Consider the following 20,306-nt stretch of genomic DNA (forward strand, 5'->3'; position numbering starts at 1 on the left):
TGGCCTGGACCTTCGCGTGCCCTATGCACCTCCCTGTGGTCTGCCCCTGGGGTGGGTGTCGCGCCACCCCTACAGTGGTCTGCCGTTGGGGTGGGTATTTCAGGACTGTTACACGTGGATATGGGTGATGGAAGAGTGGACAGGTGAAGGAGACATGGTTGAAGGAGACATGGGTGAAGGAGACATGGTTGAAGGAGACATGGTTGAAGGAGACATGGGTGAACGAGACATGGGTGAAGGAGACATGGTTGAAGGAGACATGGTTGAAGGAGACATGGGTGAAGGAGACATGGTTGAAGGAGACATGGTTGAAGGAGACATGGTTGAAGGAGACATGGCTGAAGGAGACATGGCTGAAGGAGACATGGCTGAAGGAGACATGGTTGAAGGAGACATGGTTGAAGGAGACATGGTTGAAGGAGACATGGGTGAAGGAGACATGGTTGAAGGAGACATGGTTGAAGGAGACATGGGTGAAGGAGACATGGTTGAAGGAGACATGGTTGAAGGAGACATGGGTGAAGGAGACATGGTTGAAGGAGACATGGCTGAAGGAGACATGGGTGAAGGAGACATGGCTGAAGGAGACATGGTTGAAGGAGACATGGTTGAAGGAGACATGGCTGAAGGAGACATGGTTGAAGGAGACATGGGTGAAGGAGACATGGTTGAAGGAGACATGGTTGAAGGAGACATGGGTGAAGGAGACATGGGTGAAGGAGACATGGGTGAAGGAGACATGGCTGAAGGAGACATGGTTGAAGGAGACATGGCTGAAGGAGACATGGGTGAAGGAGACATGGGTGAAGGAGACATGGCTGAAGGAGACATGGCTGAAGGAGACATGGCTGAAGGAGACATGGCTGAAGGAAAAGGTGGATAGGGAAGTGGACACGTGATACGAGATATGGGTGATGGATTAAGCTGAGGTGGGCTGTTGACATGGTGACAGAGAATCTAGTGTAGGGCGAGAGACTGCCGTGTGAGCCAGAGCATCGCCGACTGCATCCAGCTGGTACAAAGCATGCACAGCTGGTTGAAGGCCGTGTTGAGCTGGTATAAAGACAGCTGGACAGGATGCACTCTCACTCTCTCTCTCTCTCTCTCTCTCTCTCTCTCTCTCTCTCTATTTAATTGTCTGCCTGTCTCTCATTTTATTTCTCTCTCTGTCTATCTTTCTCTCTCTATTTCTGTCTCTCTCTGTCTCTTTCTCTCTCTCTCTGTCTGTCTTTCTGTCTCTCTATTTCTGTCTCTGTCTCTTTTTCTCTCTCTCTCTGTCTCTATTTGTCTCTCTCTCTGTCTCTTTCTCTCTCTCTCTCTCTCTCTCTCTCTCTATTTAACTGTCTGTCTGTCTCTCATTTTATTTCTCTCTCTGTCTATCTTTCTCTCTATTTCTGTCTCTCTCTGTCTCTGTCTGTCTGTCTGTCTCTGTCTCTGTCTCTCTCTCTCTCTCTCTCTCTGTCTCTGTCTCTCTCTCTCTCTCTCTCTCTCACCACCTGATAGGGATGTACAGGGAGTGAACTCATTACATGTACACCTACCTCTGTACATGCAGGAGGCAGTACATGTAATGCTCTATACAGCAAACACATGAGTACCTACAGAGTAACAGGATAGCTTTAGATAAAAATAGATAAATTAGAGATAGATAGATAGATATAATAAAATGGCTAATAATAATAATGATAATAATAATAATAATAATAATAATAATAATGATAATAATAATAATAATAATAATAATGATAATAATAATAATAATAATAATAATAATAATAATAATAATGATAATAATAATAATAATAATAATAATAATAATAATAATAATAATAATAATAATAGTTAATAAAAATGAGAATACTACTATTACTACTACTACTACTACAACTACTGCTACTACTATTACTACTACTGCTGCTGCTACTACTACCACTACTACTACTACTACTACTACTACTCTAATAATAATAATAATAATAATAATAATAATAATAATAATAATAATACTAACAACAACAACAACAATAATAATAACAATAATAATAATAATAATAATAAGACAAGGATAGCACACGCTACAGTTAACTCTTTATTAATATATATATACACAGCATTGACAGGCAATATACACACATATATATATATACTTAATTTTATATCATGGCCTGTACTGAGAGAGAGAGATGCAGACGTGTGTGTGTGTGTGTGTGTGTGTGTGTGTGTGTGTGTGTGTATGCAGTGTGTATTTATTTTAGTGTGTGCGTCTAGTGTGTATGTATGTGTGTGTACGTGTGTGTGTGTGTATGAGTTGTGTATGTATGTATGTGTTTATGTAATTAATTATTATTTGTTACAAGAAATCAATATTAAACCATATCAAATAATAATAATAATAATAATAATAATAATAATAATAATAATAACAATAATAATAATAATAAAAATAATAATAATAATAATAATAATAATAATAATAATAATAATAAAAATAATAATAATAATAATAATAATAATAATAATAATAATAATAATAATAATGATAATAATGACAATAATAATAAAAATAATAATAATAACACTAATAATAATAATAATAATAATAATGATAATAATACTAATACTAATAATAATAATAATAATAATAATAATAATAATAATAATAATAATAATAATATCACCTCTGCATCCTCTCTACATATTTATTTTTATTAGTAAGTTAATAGCAATGGGTTGGAACTTAGGAAAAGATTTAGGGATTTACGAAGAAATATTTGCGTAACTTGCGATCAATTTAGAGAGAGAGAGAGAGAGAGAGAGAGAGAGAGAGAGAGAGAGAGAGAGAATTTTCTATCCTCATTCCGCAACTCCGCAAATATCAGAGAGAGAGAGAGAGAGAGAGAGAGAGAGAGAGAGAGAGAGAGAGAGAGAGAGAGAGAGAGAGAGAGAGAGAGAGAGAGAGAGAGAGAGAGAGAGAGAGAGAGAGAGAGAGAGAGAGAGAGAGAGGGAAAGAGAGAGAGAGAGGGAAAGAGAGAGAGAGAGAGACGTAGTATATGCAATAGGGTATAACAGGCACTCTTGTGGGGTGTGGCAGCTCCCTAACACCTTCTCCTAAGTGGTTTAGTTTCTGGTTTTTCAATATCAACGTGAATTGCTCCCAAACACCTTCTCCTAAGTGGTTTAGTTTATGGTTTTTCAATATCAACGTGAACTGCTCCCTAACACCTTTTCCTAAGTGGTTTATTTTCTGTTTTTTCAATATCAACGTGAACTGCTCCCTAACACCTTTTCCTAAGTGGTTTAGTTTCCAGACGACTCATTGATTTCAACTGGTCTACTTATGTCTCTTCAATATTGTGTTATTAAACCCTAACACCTTTTCCTAGGTGGTTTATTATTCTTCACAAGAATACAGTAATGGAGCAAAATCAAGATGAACCGCTAAGCATAAACCACTTAGGAAAAGGTGTTAGGGAGCTGCCAAACCATACAGGAATACCCCCAAAAAAGTATATATATATTTTTAAACATCTGTAATCATATATATATACAAAAATGGCAAAAAAACGGCTCAAAATTCAAATATTCAAAATTGCAACGGTTCTGGTATCTTGGATAAGTCAAAATATCTATCTATCTATTTTCCTATCTATCTTGGTTTCTGTCAAATTTCTATCTATTTTTCTATCTATCTATTTTTCTATCATGGTTTCTGTCTATCTATTTTCTATCTATCTTGGTTTGTCTATTTATTTTTCTATCTATCTATCTTGGTTTTTGTCAAATTTCTATCTATCTATTTTTTTTATCTATCTTGGTTTCTGTCAAATTTCTATCTATTTTCTATCTATCTTGGTTTCTGTCTATCTATTTTCTATCTATCTTGGTTTCTGTCTATCTATTTTCTATCTATCTTGGTTTCTATCTATTTTTCTATCTACCTTGGTTTCTGTCAAATTTCTATCTATTTTCTATCTATCCTGGTTTCTGTCTATTTTCTATGTATCTTGGTTAGTCAAATTTCTATCTATCTATTTTTCTATCTATCTTGATTTCTATTTTTTTCTATCTATCTTGGTTTCTGTCAAATTTCTATCTATCTATTTTTCTATCTTGGTTTCTGTCTATCTATCTATTTTCTATCTATCTTGGTTTCTGTCAAATTTCTATTCATCTATTTTTCTATCTATCTTAGTTTGTCAAATTTCTATCTATCTATTTTTCTATCTTGGTTTCTGTCTATCTATTTTCTATCTATCTTGGTTTCTGTCAAATTTCTATCTATTTTTCTATCTATCTATCTTGGTTTCTGTCAAATTTCTATCTATTTTCTATCTATCTTGGTTTGTCAAATTTCTATCTATCTATTTTCTATCTATCTTGGTTTCTGTCAAATTTCTATCTATCTATTTTTCTATCTATCTATCTGTCTATCTATTATTGTCAGATGCCTTCCCTCCATCTCACTCACACACACTCTCCCAGTCAGTCTCTCATTCTCCATCCACTCCATCTCATCCTCGGTCTCCCCCTCCCCCCCTCCACCGCACTCTTACTCTCTCTCCTAGTTAGTCTCTCAAAAATACCAGATAGTCAATACCACTCAAAATAGTCAACATCTATCTATCTATCTATTGCCAGACGCCTTAATCCGGTAAGGGGTGGCCACAAACAAATCGCCTCCACGTCAAAATACCAGATAGTCAAAAATACCACTCCGAATAGTCAAAATCTATCTATCTATCTATCTATTTATTGCCAGACGCCATAATCCGGTAAGGGGTGGCCACAAACAAATCGCCTCCACGTCAAAATACCAGATAGTCCAAATGTACCCTCCAGAATACCAGGACCGTTGCAATTACACCAGTCCTAACGGTTCTAACGACTCTAACGATACTAAGCGTTTGTTAGTACTAATTCTAACGGCTGACTCGATGGTTAGGCATAGAGATTAGCGAACGGGTATCTGGCTGGTATCATGGTCGGCTAACGAAGCTCCCTAACGCCTTTTCCTTAGTGATTTATTTTGGTTATTATACCTTACTGTCCTCTTCTCTGTTACATAAATCCTTCCAATATTAAAACCTCCCTAACACCTTTTCATTAGTGATTTATTTTGGTTATTACACCTTACTAGCTAATATAAAAACTTCCCTAACACCTTTTCCTAAGTGATTTATTTTCTTTATTACACCTTACTGTCCTCTTCTGTTACATTAATCTTTCTACTATTAAAACCTCCTTAACGCCTTTTCCTTGGTGATTTATTTTGGTTTTTATACCTTACTGTCCTCTTCTGTTGCATAAATCATTCTAAAATATCCCTAACACCTTTTCTTAAGTGATTTATTTTTATTACACCTGCATATAAAACACAAAAGGACATTAACCAGCCATATCCAAAAATAAATCACTAAGGAAAAGGTGTTAGGGAGCTTCCTTAACCGACATAGTACCAGCCAAGATGTCGAGTGGCGGAATTATAATGATTTGAATATTTAAAAGGTGACTGGTGCATTGGTGGCGGGGGGGGGGGGGCCTGCGAATTTTACTAGTAACCAAGGAGACTCAGTGCTATGGTGTGTTTACGGATTAGTAGATGGCCAGGTGTAGTCAGATTGGAGGCTTAATTTTGACTAGTAACCAAGGAGACTCATTCCTATCCATAACCCCTTTCAGCTCAGTTGATGGCCAGGTGTAGTCAGATTGGAGGCTTGATTTGACTAGTAACCAAGGAGACTCATAACTATAGTACATTTAATTTAATCTGGCAAAGAGGAGTTGGTATGAAAAAATAATCTTGCTTCTCATCATCTGGCTGCAGCTCCCCCAACCGACCTCACTCTCCACCCATTTTAAATTTTCAAATATTCAAAATTCCTCCGCTTTCTGTTAAACTTATTGCCACGTGGAAAAAATATATTGAGAAAGCTAGACCATGGATTTAAAATGATACTAACAGACTACGAAACAGCAAAATGTGATGTTCCAATACTATGCCCTCTTTGTTGCATCCTATCATAATAATAATAATAATAATAATAATAATAATAATGGTGGTAAATAAAAATAGAGATTAATAATAATGACAATGGTGATAGTGGTAGAAATAATAATAATAATAATAATAATAATAATAATAATAATAATAACAATAATAATAATAATAATAATAACAATAATTATAATAATAATAATAATAATAATAATAGTGAGTCATCAGAATATCAATGATGATGATAATAATAATAATAATAATGATAATGATAATAATAATAATAATAATAATAATAATAATAAAAATAATAACCATAATAATAATAATAATAATAATAATAATAATAATAATAATAATAAAAACAGCTTAATTCTTCCAGGAGAAAATTTAGGATGGAATAAAGAAGGGCATAGTATCATTTAAAGCTTCAAAATGTCCCCTCAAGCACTTGTTTCTGAATATCACTTGATTCTTATATATTTTTTAAACCTAACGCTCAAGGGCTGACACAATGTAGTAATTCAAATGTTTAAAAGGGATTGGAGCGTTTCTTGCCGGGTATATGTGACCAGAGTTAATAATAATGATAATAATGATAATAATAATAATAATAATAATAATAATAATGATAATAATAATAATAATAATGATAATGATAATAATAATAATAATAATAATAATAATAATAATAATAATAATAATAATAATAATGATAATAATAATAATGATGATAATAATAATAATAATAATAATAATAATAATAATAATAATAATAATAATAATAATAATGATAATGATAATAATAATAATAATAATAATAATAATAATAATAATGATAATAATAATAATAATAATAATAATGATAATAATAATAATAATAATAATAATAATAATAATAATGATAATAATAATAACAATAATAATGATAATGGTGATAAGTATAATGGTAATAATAATAGTAGTAGAAGTGGCAGTAGTAGTAGTAGTAGTAGTAGTAGTAATAGAAGTAATAATAATAATAATAATAATAAAAACAGTAATAATAATAATAATAATAATAATAATAAAAACAGTAATACTACTACTACTACTATTACTACTACTAATAATAATAATCATAAAATCTAACTATAGACAGACAGACACTGACTACCACCAGCAAAGCACAAATAACTCCCAAGCAAGAAAAAAACAGCTCCCAAACAAGGCCAAACAGCTCCCAAACAGCTCCCCAACTACCCAAACAGCTCCCCAACTACCCAAACTAGCTTAACTGCCTCCCACACTAGCCTAACTGCCTCCCAAACAACCCAGACAGCTGCCAAACAACCCAGACAGCTGCCAAACAAGCGTAACAGCTCCCAAACAACCCTAACAGCTCCCAAACTACCCAGACAGCTGCCAAACAAGCGTAACAGCTCCCAAACTACCCAAACAGCTCCCAAACAACCCTAACAGCTCCCAAACAAGTGTAACTACCTCTCAAACTACCCAAACAGCTCCCAAACAACCCTAACAGCTCCCAAACAAGCGTAACTACCTCTCAAACTACCCAAACAGCTCCCAAACAACCCTAACAGCTCCCAAACAACCCAGACAGCTCCCAAACAACCCTAACAGCTCCCAAACAACCCTAACAGCTCCAAAACAACCCACATAGCTCCCAAACAAGCGTAACTACCTCCCAAACCACCCTAACAGCTCCCAAACAAGCGTAACTACCTCCCAAACAGCTCCCAAACTACCCAAACAGCTCCCAAACTACCCAAACAAGCGTACCAGGCACCCCAGACCAAAGCAATGTGTCTTGAGGTTAGCAAACTTCAGTACATTTCTCAAGAAGGGAAACCTGTGTTGCTGACTCAGTGATATAACAGGAATTATTATTATTATTATTATTGTTACTATTACTATTACTACTATCATTATTGTTCTACTTCTTCCTATTATTATTATCATTATTATTATTGTTATTATTATTATTATTATTATTATTATTAATATTATTATTATATGCCACTCTGGGATGAGTGAGGCTGGTCACTCTCATCTTAAATGTCAGCACCAACTTGCCTAGCCCCGGCCGCCTACGCTCCTCATGGGGTAACGCATCATCCTATGTAATAATAATAATAATAATAACAATAATAATAATAATAACAATAATAATAACAATAATAATAACAATAACAATAACAAAAATAACGAAATAATAATAATAATAATAATAATAATAATAATAACAATAATAATATAAAAATAGTAATAACAATAACAATGATAATAATAATAATAATAATAATAATAATAATAAAATCGACTACATTAATATAATCCCGAAATGAGAGAGAGAGAGAGAGAGAGAGAGAGAGAGAGAGAGAGAGAATATACCCTCTATATCACCATTTCTCACTTTAATCAATTTTTCTCATAATAATAATAATAATAATAATAATAATAATAACAATAATAATAATAATAATAATAATAATAATAATAATAATAACTCTGGTCACTTTCATACACTCTGGCAAGATTATAAAGCATTGGATCCCTTTATAAAGATCCCAATTCCCTTTATATAGTACTGGATCCCTTTATAAAGTACTGGAATTTCTTTATAAGGGATTGGATTGTTTATAAAGGATTGGAGTCACTTATAAGACATTGGATCCCTTAATATGATGCTGGATCCCTTTATGGAGAATTGGATCCCTTTATAAAGCACTGAATCCCTTTATAAAGCACTGAATCCCTTTATAAACCCTCCAATTCCTTTATAAATCCTCCAATCCCTTTATAACTCATAGGATCCCTTTGTAAAGCATCCAATCCTCTTTCTATATCCTCACGTCCCTTTATAAATCACAGGATCCCTTAGCAAGTCACAGCACCCCTTTATAAATCACAGGATCCCTTTTATAAGACACTGGATCCCTTTATAAACCATCAGATCACCTTATACTTCACAGGATCCCTTTATATATCCTCCAATCCCTTTATAGAGCATAGGATCCCTTTATAAAATCACAGGATCCCTTTACAAATCACAGAATCTCTTTATGTACCCTCCAATCCCTTTATAAAATCACAGGATCCCTTTATGAATCACAGGATCCCTTTATAAACCTCTCCAATCCCTTTATAAATCACTGGATCCCTTTATAGACCCTGCAATCCCTTTATAAAGTCATTGGATCCCCTTTATAAATCACAGGATCTCTTTCTAAAACCCTCCAATCCCTTTATAAAATCACAGGATCCCCTTTATAAATCACAGGATCTCTTTCTAAAACCCTCCAATCCCTTTATAATCTCTCCAAATCCCTTTATAAATCACCGGATCCCTTTATAAAATCACCGGATCCCTTTATAAGCCACAGGATCCCTTTATAAATGCTCCAATCCCTTTATAGCGCATCGGATCCTCTTCATGGTCCCCGGATCCCTTTGTAGTGGTGTTAGATGCCCTTTGCTTCCTTGTTCCGTCGTCGCCGCAGCCAGGTCGCCAGCCTCGAGTCCTTATACACACTCTGGGACCGATTTACCTTGCCCCGCCCCCCCGCCCCCGCCCCCGCCCCGGAGGTCTTGTCCTGGGCGGGGCGGCGCGGGGGGCGGGGCGGCAGGGCTCCCTTACCCCCGCTGCGGTCTGCCTCGCGATTGTCATACTCCACCTGAGAAGGAGTGGCAACTTTACTACTACTACTACTACTACTACTACTGCTACTACTACTACTGCTACTACTACTAATGGTACTACTGCTGCAGCTATTACTATTACTAGTACCCTCACTACTGTTGCTACTGATATTACTACCACTACTACTACTGGTCCTGCTACTACTATTATTACTACTACTACTACTACTACAGTACTAATAATAACAATAATAATAATAATAATAATAATACTGCCGCTACTACTTCTACGTCCACTCTTACTACTACTACTACTACTACAACAACACTACTACTACTACTATTACTACTACTACTACTACTACTACTACTAATAGTACTACTGCTGCAGCTATTACTATTACTAGTACCCTCACTACTGTTGCTACTACTATTACTACTACTACTACTACTACTACAGTACTAATAATAACAATAATAATAATAATAATAATAATAATAATACTGCCGCTACTACTACTGCGTCCACTCTTACTACTACTACTACTACAACAACACTACTACTACTACTATTACTACTACTACTACTACTATTACCATCTACATAAGTCTGTTTGTCAAGTGATAATTGCTTTTCACAGTCAAATTACGTCTCTCCTAAATTACCATCATTAAGAGTTTGAATTACGTCATTAGCCTCATCATTAACCAATAAGGCTCCAGGGATGGCCTATCTTTACTCTAGTACCATCCACTCACTTGATGTAGCTCCCAATAGTGCTTGAATTTCCATAATACAAGGGAGGATTGTGTTACTCTCTTACTCTTGTGCAATTAAGATATACAGTACCATCCACTCACCTCATAAAGCTTCCTGTAGTGGCTTGGTTTGAGGAGTAAATACGGTACCATCCACTCACCTCGTTGGGCAACAAGACTATGACAGTACCATCCACTCACCTCATAGCGCAACAAAATCCAGTACCATCCACTCACCTCATAGCGCAACAAAATCCAGTACCATCCACTCACCTCATAGCGCAACAAAATCCAGTACCATCCACTCACCTCATGAAGCTTCCTGTCATAACTGGGTAATAAAACCAGTACCATCCACTCACCTCATAGCGCAACAAAATCCAGTACCATCCACTCACCTCATGAAGCTTCCTGTCATACCTGGGTAATAAATCCAGTACCATCCACTCACTTCATAGCGCAACAAAATCCAGTACCATCCACTCACCTCATAAAGCTTCCTGTCATACCTGGGTAATAAATCCAGTACCATCCACTCACCTCGTTGGGCAACAAGACTATGACAGTACCATCCACTCACCTCAAAGCGCAACAAAATCCAGTACCATCCACTCACCTCATAGCGCAAAAAAATCCAGTACCATCCACTCACCTCATAGCGCAACAAAATCCAGTACCATCCACTCACCTCATAGCGCAACAAAATCCAGTACCATCCACTCACCTCATAGCGCAACAAAATCCAGTACCATCCACTCACCTCATAGCGTTACAAAATCCAGTACCATCCACTCACCTCATAGCGCAACAAATCCAGTACCATCCACTCACCTCATAGCGCAACAAAATCCAGTACCATCCACTCACCTCATAGCGCTCCCTGTAGTGCCTAGGTTTCCAGGGAGCGAGGAGAGAGAAAGAGCGTGAGACCCGCTTACTCTCCCGCCGCAGTCCCTTCTCACTGGGGGGGGCGTCCTCGGTGTCAGCGCTGGCGGCACCACTACCACCACCACCACCACCACCACCGCCGCGCCGCACCGGTATGTCGGCTACCGCAGTGGCGTGGAGGTATACCGATCTGTGGACGTAGGATATATCAGGATGGTTATGCTACTACTACTACTACTACTACTACTGCTACTACTACTACTGTTACTGTTACTACTGCTTCTGCTACTACTACTACTGCTTCTGCTATACTACTACTACTACTACTGTTACTACTACTACTACTACTACTACTACTGCTACTACTACTACTACTACTGTTACTACTACTACTACTACTGTTACTACTACTACTACTACTACTACTACTACTACTGCTGCTACTACCACTACTGCTTCTGCTACTACTACTACTACTGTTACTGCTGCTACTACTACTAGTACTACTACTACTACTGCTACTACTGCTTCTGCTACTACTACTACTACTACTGCTTCTGCTACTACTACTACTACTACTACTACTACTACTACTACTACTACTACTACTACTACTACTGCTACTACTACTACTACTACTACTACTGCTTCTGCTACTACTACTACTACTACTGCTTCTACTACTACTACTGTTACTACTACTACTACTACTACTACTACTGCTTCTGCTACTACTACTACTACTACTGCTTCTACTACTACTACTGTTACTACTACTACTACTACTACTACTACTACTACTACAGGCCTTCAAGCAGACACTAGTGAAAAAGTAGGAAATAAGTAGGAACAGAATTTTTCAAAAAGTAGGAAGGAAGTAGCAACTGTGAGGCGAAGACTAGGAAAAAGAAAGATATTTACTGGACAGGCAGACACTGTACCCCAAGCCAAACTATCTATCTATCTATCTATCTATCTATTGCCAGACGCCTCAATCCCGTTTGGGGTGGCCACAAACAAATCGCCTCCAAGTCGCCCTGTCCCCCGCCATTTCACTGCCCTGCTCCCAACTCACACCCCCCTCTCTCATATACCTCTCCACCCCATCCCTCCATCTCATCCTCGGCCTCCCCCTCCCTCTTCCTCCCTCCACCTCATTCACATACACTCTCCTCGTCAGTCTTTCACCCTCCATCCTCTCCACCCCATCCCTCCATCTCATCCTCGACCTTCCCCTCCCTCTTCCCTCCTCCACCTCATTCACATACACTTTCTTCGTCAGTCTTTCACCCTCCATCCTCTCCACCCCATCCCTCCATCTCATCCTCGGCCTCCCCCTCCCTCTTCCTCCCTCCACCTCACTCACATACACTCTCCTCGTCAGTCTTTCACCCTCCATCCTCTCCACTCCCTCCCTCCATCTCATCCTCGGCCTCCCCCTCCCTCTTCCCACCTCCACCTCACTCACATACACTCTCCTCGTCAGTCTTTCACCCTCCATCCTCTCCACCCCATCCCTCCATCTCATCCTCGACCTTCCCCTCCCTCTTCCCTCCTCCACCTCATTCACATACACTTTCTTCGTCAGTCTTTCACCCTCCATCCTCTCCACCCCATCCCTCCATCTCATCCTCGGCCTCCCCCTCCCTCTTCCTCCCTCCACCTCACTCACATACACTCTCCTCGTCAGTCTTTCACCCTCCATCCTCTCCACTCCCTCCCTCCATCTCATCCTCGGCCTCCCCCTCCCTCTTCCCACCTCCACCTCACTCACATACACTCTCCTCGTCAGTCTTTCACCCTCCATCCTCTCCACCCCATCCCTCCAGCTCATCCTCGGCCTCCCCCTCCCTCTTCCCCCCTCCACCTCACTCACATACACTCTCTTCGTCAGTCTTTCACCCTCCATCCTCTCCACCCCATCCCTCCATCTCATCCTCGGCCTCCCCCTCCCTCTTCCCCCCTCCACCTCACTCACATACACTCTCCTCGTCAGTCTCTCACCCTCCATCCTCTCCAATATTACTAATTACACAGGTACAGGTAATGTAAGAATCCTGACCAGTTACATGTACTGCAATGTACTAACTACACCGCCACTGTCTGGTTTAACTTACTGAATATGACTAGACACACAAATTAATTTAAAATTAATATATGTATTGACTACAGCTACAATAAATAAAGGTTAGAGCATCACACATTTAAACCAAACAATATCAGTGACATCCTTGCGCCGTTTTCCATGCAGTTAAGTGTAGTAGTGTTTTACGAAGCAGTGTATTTATTCAATATACCAAACAATAAAACGAGCAGGAAAAATAATGTTCTAAGCACATTTTCAAATACAAACAACTAGTGTTTAACGTCTACAATTAGTTACAGTTGACATAAACAGGCCTGAGAAAAAATGGGAGAAATGGAGTTCCCCCGAGCTAAGCCCTGTATTGAACTATTTAGCCCCGCTAGGGTTACAGGAGGGAGCTACCCCTCCCGGCACGGCAGCCCGGGTGAGGCTCGAACTTGCAATCCCCTGATCACAAGTCCAGCGCGCTACCACTGTGCTACCGCGCCCCCCAAACAGGCCTGAGAGCTCCTGACTCGACTAAAATGGCCACATTATTATGGCTGGAATTCCGCTGTCACTTAGTAAACCCGGCACAGCAGCAGAGTGGCTATCCATCGTCTTCGTACGCTTTCTGTCAAGGTCCTGTTACCTTTCTGATTTTTCTTCAGATTCTTTCGAGCTGACTCCACTGTCATGGCTGCCACCACACCTGTGATCTCTGCCAGGCTCTTGTCTGTTATGGCTTTGTGTAATATTCTGTCTGCCTCCCTGTACAATCCCTCAGCCACTTCAGATCCTCATGCTCCTTCCTGACAGATTCCTCCTTGTCCCCCAGCTTTCGCTTCTTCATCTCCAGAGACCTGATGGCTTCTTGCTATCCTTGGACTTCCTTTCCTTTCTGTTTTTTCAGTCTCTGTTCACTGGCCTTCTTCTTCTCTCTCTCTCTTCTGCAATTCGTGTGTTCTATGCACTGTAAGCAGATCTGTGGGCCTGCCTCAGAGCTGAGGTGATTGGCACAGCATGTACACGGCCATGTCCAATACCTGTGACTGCATCTGTGGTTGTGCTCAGTGCATTTGTTGACTCGTCGCTCAGCAGAGTGCGTTCTCCGGTGACAGTTCTCATGTTTTCTGTCAGGGAACGCTCAACCTCAGCATTGCTTCACCGGTCAGGGCAAGACTTTGTACTGCGTTGATCTAATACAGTTCTTCTGTTCGAGTACCCTCTTCCTGTAGTGATCAATGCGTAGATAGCCTACTCTTCTGAACCAGCCTCTCAGCACCAACTCTCTGGGATCTCTGGTGCTTGATATAGCTTCCACTCATCTGTCAGTTGGCTGATCTATTCCTGCCTGATGACCTGTGGCGTCTTCTTGGCAGTTCTTTCAGCAGCCTGCACCCCACATTCTGCCTTCTGAAGCAGTGGATGCAGTGGTGCCAGGGCCTTCAGGATCTCACTGCCAAGAGGAAGCTTACTGACCAGATGTTTTGTGGCAGTCTGGCAGAACTTCCTCATCTCTCTGACTGGTGGTGTCTGCTGCTCAGGCTTTACCTTCATCAATGGTGCTCCTGTGGACTCGCCAGCCACAAGCATCTGATCAGGCAGCTGGTTCTCTGACTTCCTGACAGCTACCGAGAGCAGTTTCTTGCCAGTTATCTCTCCTACTGCATCTGTTTTGAGAATGCGCAGCAGCAAAGTGCGCACCAGTTCTGACAGCTGATCATGGAGAATGTGAGTGAGTGGCTCTGCTTTCTGGAAGAGAGTCAAGAAGCGGTTGAACACTGGCTCCAGGCCCTCATGAAAGCAGAGTTGAACCCCTACTACAGGATCTTTCAGCTCCCAGCAGATCCTATTGTACCTCTCATTGTCTTCCAGGGTTTTCTCTGTCTGGCCTTCCTCTGCAGCCTTTGGTAGATCTTTGAAGAAGTACTGATGGACTGCCCCTAGTCTGCCTGTGACTCGTTTCACTGCTGGGATGAGAGTAAGTCATCTGGACTGGATGTGCCGGATGAACATCTCTTCGTCCAGGCCAAGACCACGCTGAGTCTCAAAGAAGTCTTGCTTGTGACATGGGGCGGCTTTCAGGTAGTGCAAGAGACCCAGTACCAGTTGCTCAGCATCTTCTCCAAATACATTCACACCCTGGTGGAATGTATTGTACACAGCATGCACGTTGCAGGGTATACTAGGCATCACACCAGACACACCACTTTCTTTCGTGTGTTCACTGATGAAATTCCCAATAGTCTTGCTGACATGTGGGCCATCCAATCCAGGGCTGATGAGGTGGGTCACAGGTGGTGGTAGCCATCTTACAGCAAGGCATCCAGTAGTGCTTGTGCCACTGCCTTACCAGGAGCAGGACCAAACATCAAAGCCTTTAGCAACCTGACACAGACCTGGCCCATGTCTAGAGACCTGTATCTGATGATGTCACACTGCTGCCACTTCTGGGAATTGCCTGTTTCATCATACTGTAGGGTGTAAGGAATGGCTGCTGCATGTATGGAAATGGGAGAAATGGAGTTCCCCCGAGCTAAGCCCTGTATTGGACTATATAGCCCCGCTAGGGTTACAGGAGGGAGCTACCCCTCCTGGCACGGCAGCCCGGGCGAGGCTCGAACTTGCAATCCCTTGATCACAAGTCCAGCGCGCTACCACTGTGCTACCGCGCCCCCCGCTGCATGTATGGGGCTGCACGTCTCTGCTGTAGTGGAGCCTGAGCCCATCTGAAAGCAGGGAGAAGACTCTGGTCCTGTCCAGTGTGAGGTGTTCTGCTGTTTCTCCAGGAAACATCCTTGTGCAAAGTTCAAGGATGCCAGCACAAGAAGAGCGGCTGTAGTTGCTTTGAATATCTTTCCGAGGCCAGAGTATTTCTGTGGCGGCCACTTCCTCCAGCTGCCTAGGCTGTGGTCCAGCAGCCGTGTACCGGGGATGCTGTCATGCAGTGCTGACACACCTCAGTCTTGTGGTTGAAGCCACTGAACTAAGTAGAGTGGTGCTGGTGGAGGTGCTTTATGCAGGCTGAAGAGGCACACTGCATGTCACCACCTGCAGTGACCACCCACCACTCCTGCATCACACCTTTGTACAATTTTTTGGAGTTGTGGGACAAGAAAAAAAAGTAGGAAAAAGTAGGAAATAGTGTGACCTTCAGGGTTAACGTAGGAATAGTATGAACGATGCCGTGAACAACAGTATATACCAGGACACGTAGCAATGTTGGAAAACCTGCTGCTGCTACTACTACTACTACTACTACTGCTACTACTACTGCTGCTGCTACTACTGCTGCTGTTACTACTACTACTACCACTACTACTACTACTACTACTACTACTACTACTGCCACTACTACTACTACTGCTGCTACTACTACTACTACTACTACCACTATGACTGCTGCTACTACCACTACTACTACTGTTACTACTACTACTACCACTATTACTACTACTATTACTACTACTACTATTACCACTACTACTATTACCACTACTACTACTACCACTACTACCACCACTATTACTACTACTACTACTACTACCACTGCTACCATCCACTCACCTGTTGGATCCCGTGGACACGTGTGATGCCCTGGACCCCCCATGGCTGTCCACCTCACTCTCGCTGCTGTGGAGGGAGCTGCCCCCAGACGCCCCGGGGGGACTCCTGCCCCGCCCCCATGCCCCGCCCCGCCCCGCCCCGCCACCACGCTTACCAGCCTTCTTGGTACCACGGCTGGGCAGGCTCCTGTAGAAGTACATGCTAGTCACGAAGAAGTGCTATACTCTTTTTACTCTAACTTGGCCTAAAATATGATGCTAGTCACAAAGAAGTGCTATACTCTTTTTACTCTAACTTGGCCTAAAATATGATGCTAGTCACAAAGAAGTGCTATACTCTTTTTACTCTAACTTGGCCTAAAATTGCCATCTCTCTCATTCTTATCCATTTCCAGTCTCTCTCTCTCTCTCTCTCTCTCTCTCTCTCTCTCTCTCCTCCTAACTTTAACCTTTTCCTCACCTCTCTCTCTCTCTCTCTCTCTCTCTCTCTCTCTTATCTCCTAACTTTAACCTTTTCCTCACCCCCCTCTCTCTCTCTCTCTCTCTCTCTCTCTCTCTCTCTCTCTCTTTCCTCCTAACTTTAACCTTTTCCTCACCCCCCTCTCTCTCTCTCTCTCTCTCTCTCTCTCTCTCTCTTTCCTCCTAACTTTAACCTTTTCCTCACCTCTCTCTCTCTCTCTCTCTCTCTCTTTCCTCCTAACTTTAACCTTTTCCTCACCTCTCTCTCTCTCTCTCTCTCTCTCTCTCTCTCTCTCTTTCCTCCTAACTTTAACCTTTTCCTCACCCCCCTCTCTCTCTCTCTCTCTCTCTCTCTCTCTCTCTCTCTTTCCTCCTAACTTTAACCTTTTCCTCACCCCCCTCTCTCTCTCTCTCTCTCTCTCTCTCTCACCTGTAGTCGCCTGGCCCAACGGGGGTGGGTCTGGAGGGGGTCCGGGTCTCCGCGCTGGGTTTGGGGGCTCCCCGATACTCCGCGGGGGGTTTCGGGGGGGGCCCAGCACCCCCCCTCCTCGGCCCCCCCCCACGCTCGCTCTCCATGTCAGTATCTCCGAAGTAGCGGGGTTTGGTGGGGGTCTGGCGGGGGAGGAAGGTGGAGGGGTGGTGAATGGTGGTGGACTGGAAGGATGGATGAAGGGATTATTGTGGTGTGGTGGTGGTGTGGTGGTGGTGTGGTGTGGTGTGGTGGTGGTGGTGTGGTGTAGTGTGGTGGTGGTGTGGTGTAGTGTGGTGGTGGTGTGGTGGTGGTGTGGTGGTGGTAGTGTGGTGGTGGTTTGGTGGTGGTGTGGTGGTGGTGGTGTGGTGTAGTGTGGTGGTGGTGTGGTGGTGGTGGTGTGGTGTTGTGTGGTGGTGGTGGTGTGGTGTAGTGTGGTGGTGGTGTGGTGTAGTGTGGTGGTGGTGTGGTGGTGGTAGTGTGGTGGTGGTGTGGTGTAGTGTGGTGGTGGTGTGGTGTAGTGTGGTGGTGGTGTGGTGTAGTGTGGTGGTGGTGTGGTGGTGGTAGTGTGGTGTAGTGTGGTGGTGGTGTGGTGTGGTGGTGTGGTGGTGGTGGTGGTGGTTGTGGTGGTAGTAGTAATAGTACTGTATCAATAACAATAATAATAATAATAATAATAATAATAATAATAATAATAATAATAATAATAATAATAATAATAATAATAATAATAATAATAATGATAATAATAATAATAATAATAATAATAATAATAATAATAATAATGATAATAATAATAATAATAATAATAATAATAATAATAATAATGATAATAATAATAATAATAATAATAATAATAATAATAATAATAAAAATAATAATAATAATAATAATAATAATAATAATAATAATAATAATAATAAGTGAGCAGGCTGGGAAAGGCAGGACAGTACTACCCCCCAGCCACCTCCGTCACCACTGAGCCACCTCTAGTGTTGAATACCTCTGTCCACTTTCAGATGCCTTAATCCCCCACAAAAATTCTCCACGTCACCCCATCCTGGCCTTGGGTTCCTTCTTCCTAGAAAAAAAAACTTGCTATCACACTGCCCTCCCTAACACCTCCTCCTTACCGATTTGTTCCTGATTCTTCTCCCTTACAATATTCCTGTGTGTTATTTACCCCGTGTATATAAAAAAGATCTACTCTGTCTATCTATTGCCAGATGCCTTAATCCCGTAAGGGGTGGCCACAAACAAATCGCCTCCATGTCACCCTGTCCCCAGCCATTTCACTACTCTGCTCCCAACTCACACACCCCTCTCTCATATACCTCTCCATCCCTCCATCTCAACCTTGGCCTCCCCCTCCCTCTCCCCCCCTCCACCTCACTCACACACACTCTCCTCGTCAGTCTCTCACTCTCCATCCTCTCCACCCCATCCCTCCATCTCATCCTCGGCCTCCCCCTCCCTCTTCCCCCCTCCACCTCACTCACATACACTCTCCTCGTCAGTCTCTCACTCTCCATCCTCTCCACTCCATCCCTCCATCTCATCCTCGGCCTCCCCCTCCCTCTCCCCCCTCCACCTCACTCACATACACTCTCCTCGTCAGTCTCTCACTCTCCATCCTCTCCACCCCATCCCTCCATCTCATCCTCGGCCTCCCCCTCCCTCTCCCCCTCCACCTCACTCTCACACACTCTCCTCGTCAGTCTCTCACTCTCCATCCTCTCCACATGTGTAGTAAAATGACTAAAACACGTGTCATGGACGAAGCCTTTAGGAATCCGTAGGTACGATAATCTTGGTGTTGGTACGTAATTCTTAGCAAATGTACGCTTAATTGGTAATGGTAGCCACCCAACGTACTGCTGTGTCATTTACCAGATGTTAAAGGATTTCTTTTTTTTATGCGAGGAAGAAGGAACCCAAGGCCAGGAGCCCACAATAACTGTTCCTTCCAAGAGAAAAACAAAATACAAGAGAGAGCCAAATTCAAGATGCGATCATTTTGAGATGCCTGGACACACTGCGTTTGAAAGACTGGAGATCATAGGCAGCAGGAAATACAGACAGAGGGAGACAGTTCCAGAGTTGACCAATTACACAATACAAGAGAGAGCCAAATTCAAGATCCGATCATTTTGAGATGCCTGGACACACTGCGTTTGAAAGACTGGAGATCATAGGCAGCAGGAAATACAGACAGAGGGAGACAGTTCCAGAGTTGACCTATTATACAATACAAAAGAGAGCCAAATTCAAGATCCGATCATTTTGAGATGCCTGGACACACTGCGTTTGAAAGACTGGAGGTCATAGGAAGCAGGAAATACAGACAGAGGGAGACAGTTCCAGAGTTGACCTGTTGCATACATGAAGGACTGGGAGTATTGGCTTACCCCCCTACCTACCTACCTACCTACCTACACTGGAGGTCATAGGCAGTGGGAA

The 20,306-nt window shown here is 41.6% G+C and overlaps 1 protein-coding gene across 1 annotated transcript in view; it reads right to left on the reverse strand.

The window, feature by feature from the left end:
• Positions 1–9,459: 9,459 nt before the first annotated feature.
• Positions 9,460–20,306, reverse strand: part of LOC145410421 (uncharacterized) — a 21,819-nt gene continuing 10,972 nt past the window's right edge. Inside the window, exons 6-9 of the mRNA XM_080280577.1 lie at positions 17,808–17,989; positions 16,920–17,105; positions 11,264–11,474; positions 9,460–9,672 (exon numbers count right to left, since the gene is read on the reverse strand). Coding sequence (XP_080136703.1) covers positions 9,460–9,672; positions 11,264–11,474; positions 16,920–17,105; positions 17,808–17,989 — 792 coding nt within the window. The remainder of the gene's footprint in view (positions 9,673–11,263; positions 11,475–16,919; positions 17,106–17,807; positions 17,990–20,306) is intronic.

Source organism: Coenobita brevimanus, chromosome 10, assembly GCF_032717465.1.
Source record: "Coenobita brevimanus isolate Jiangsu-jjx chromosome 10, ASM3271746v2, whole genome shotgun sequence".
Classification (NCBI taxonomy): Eukaryota; Metazoa; Arthropoda; class Malacostraca; order Decapoda; family Coenobitidae; genus Coenobita; species Coenobita brevimanus.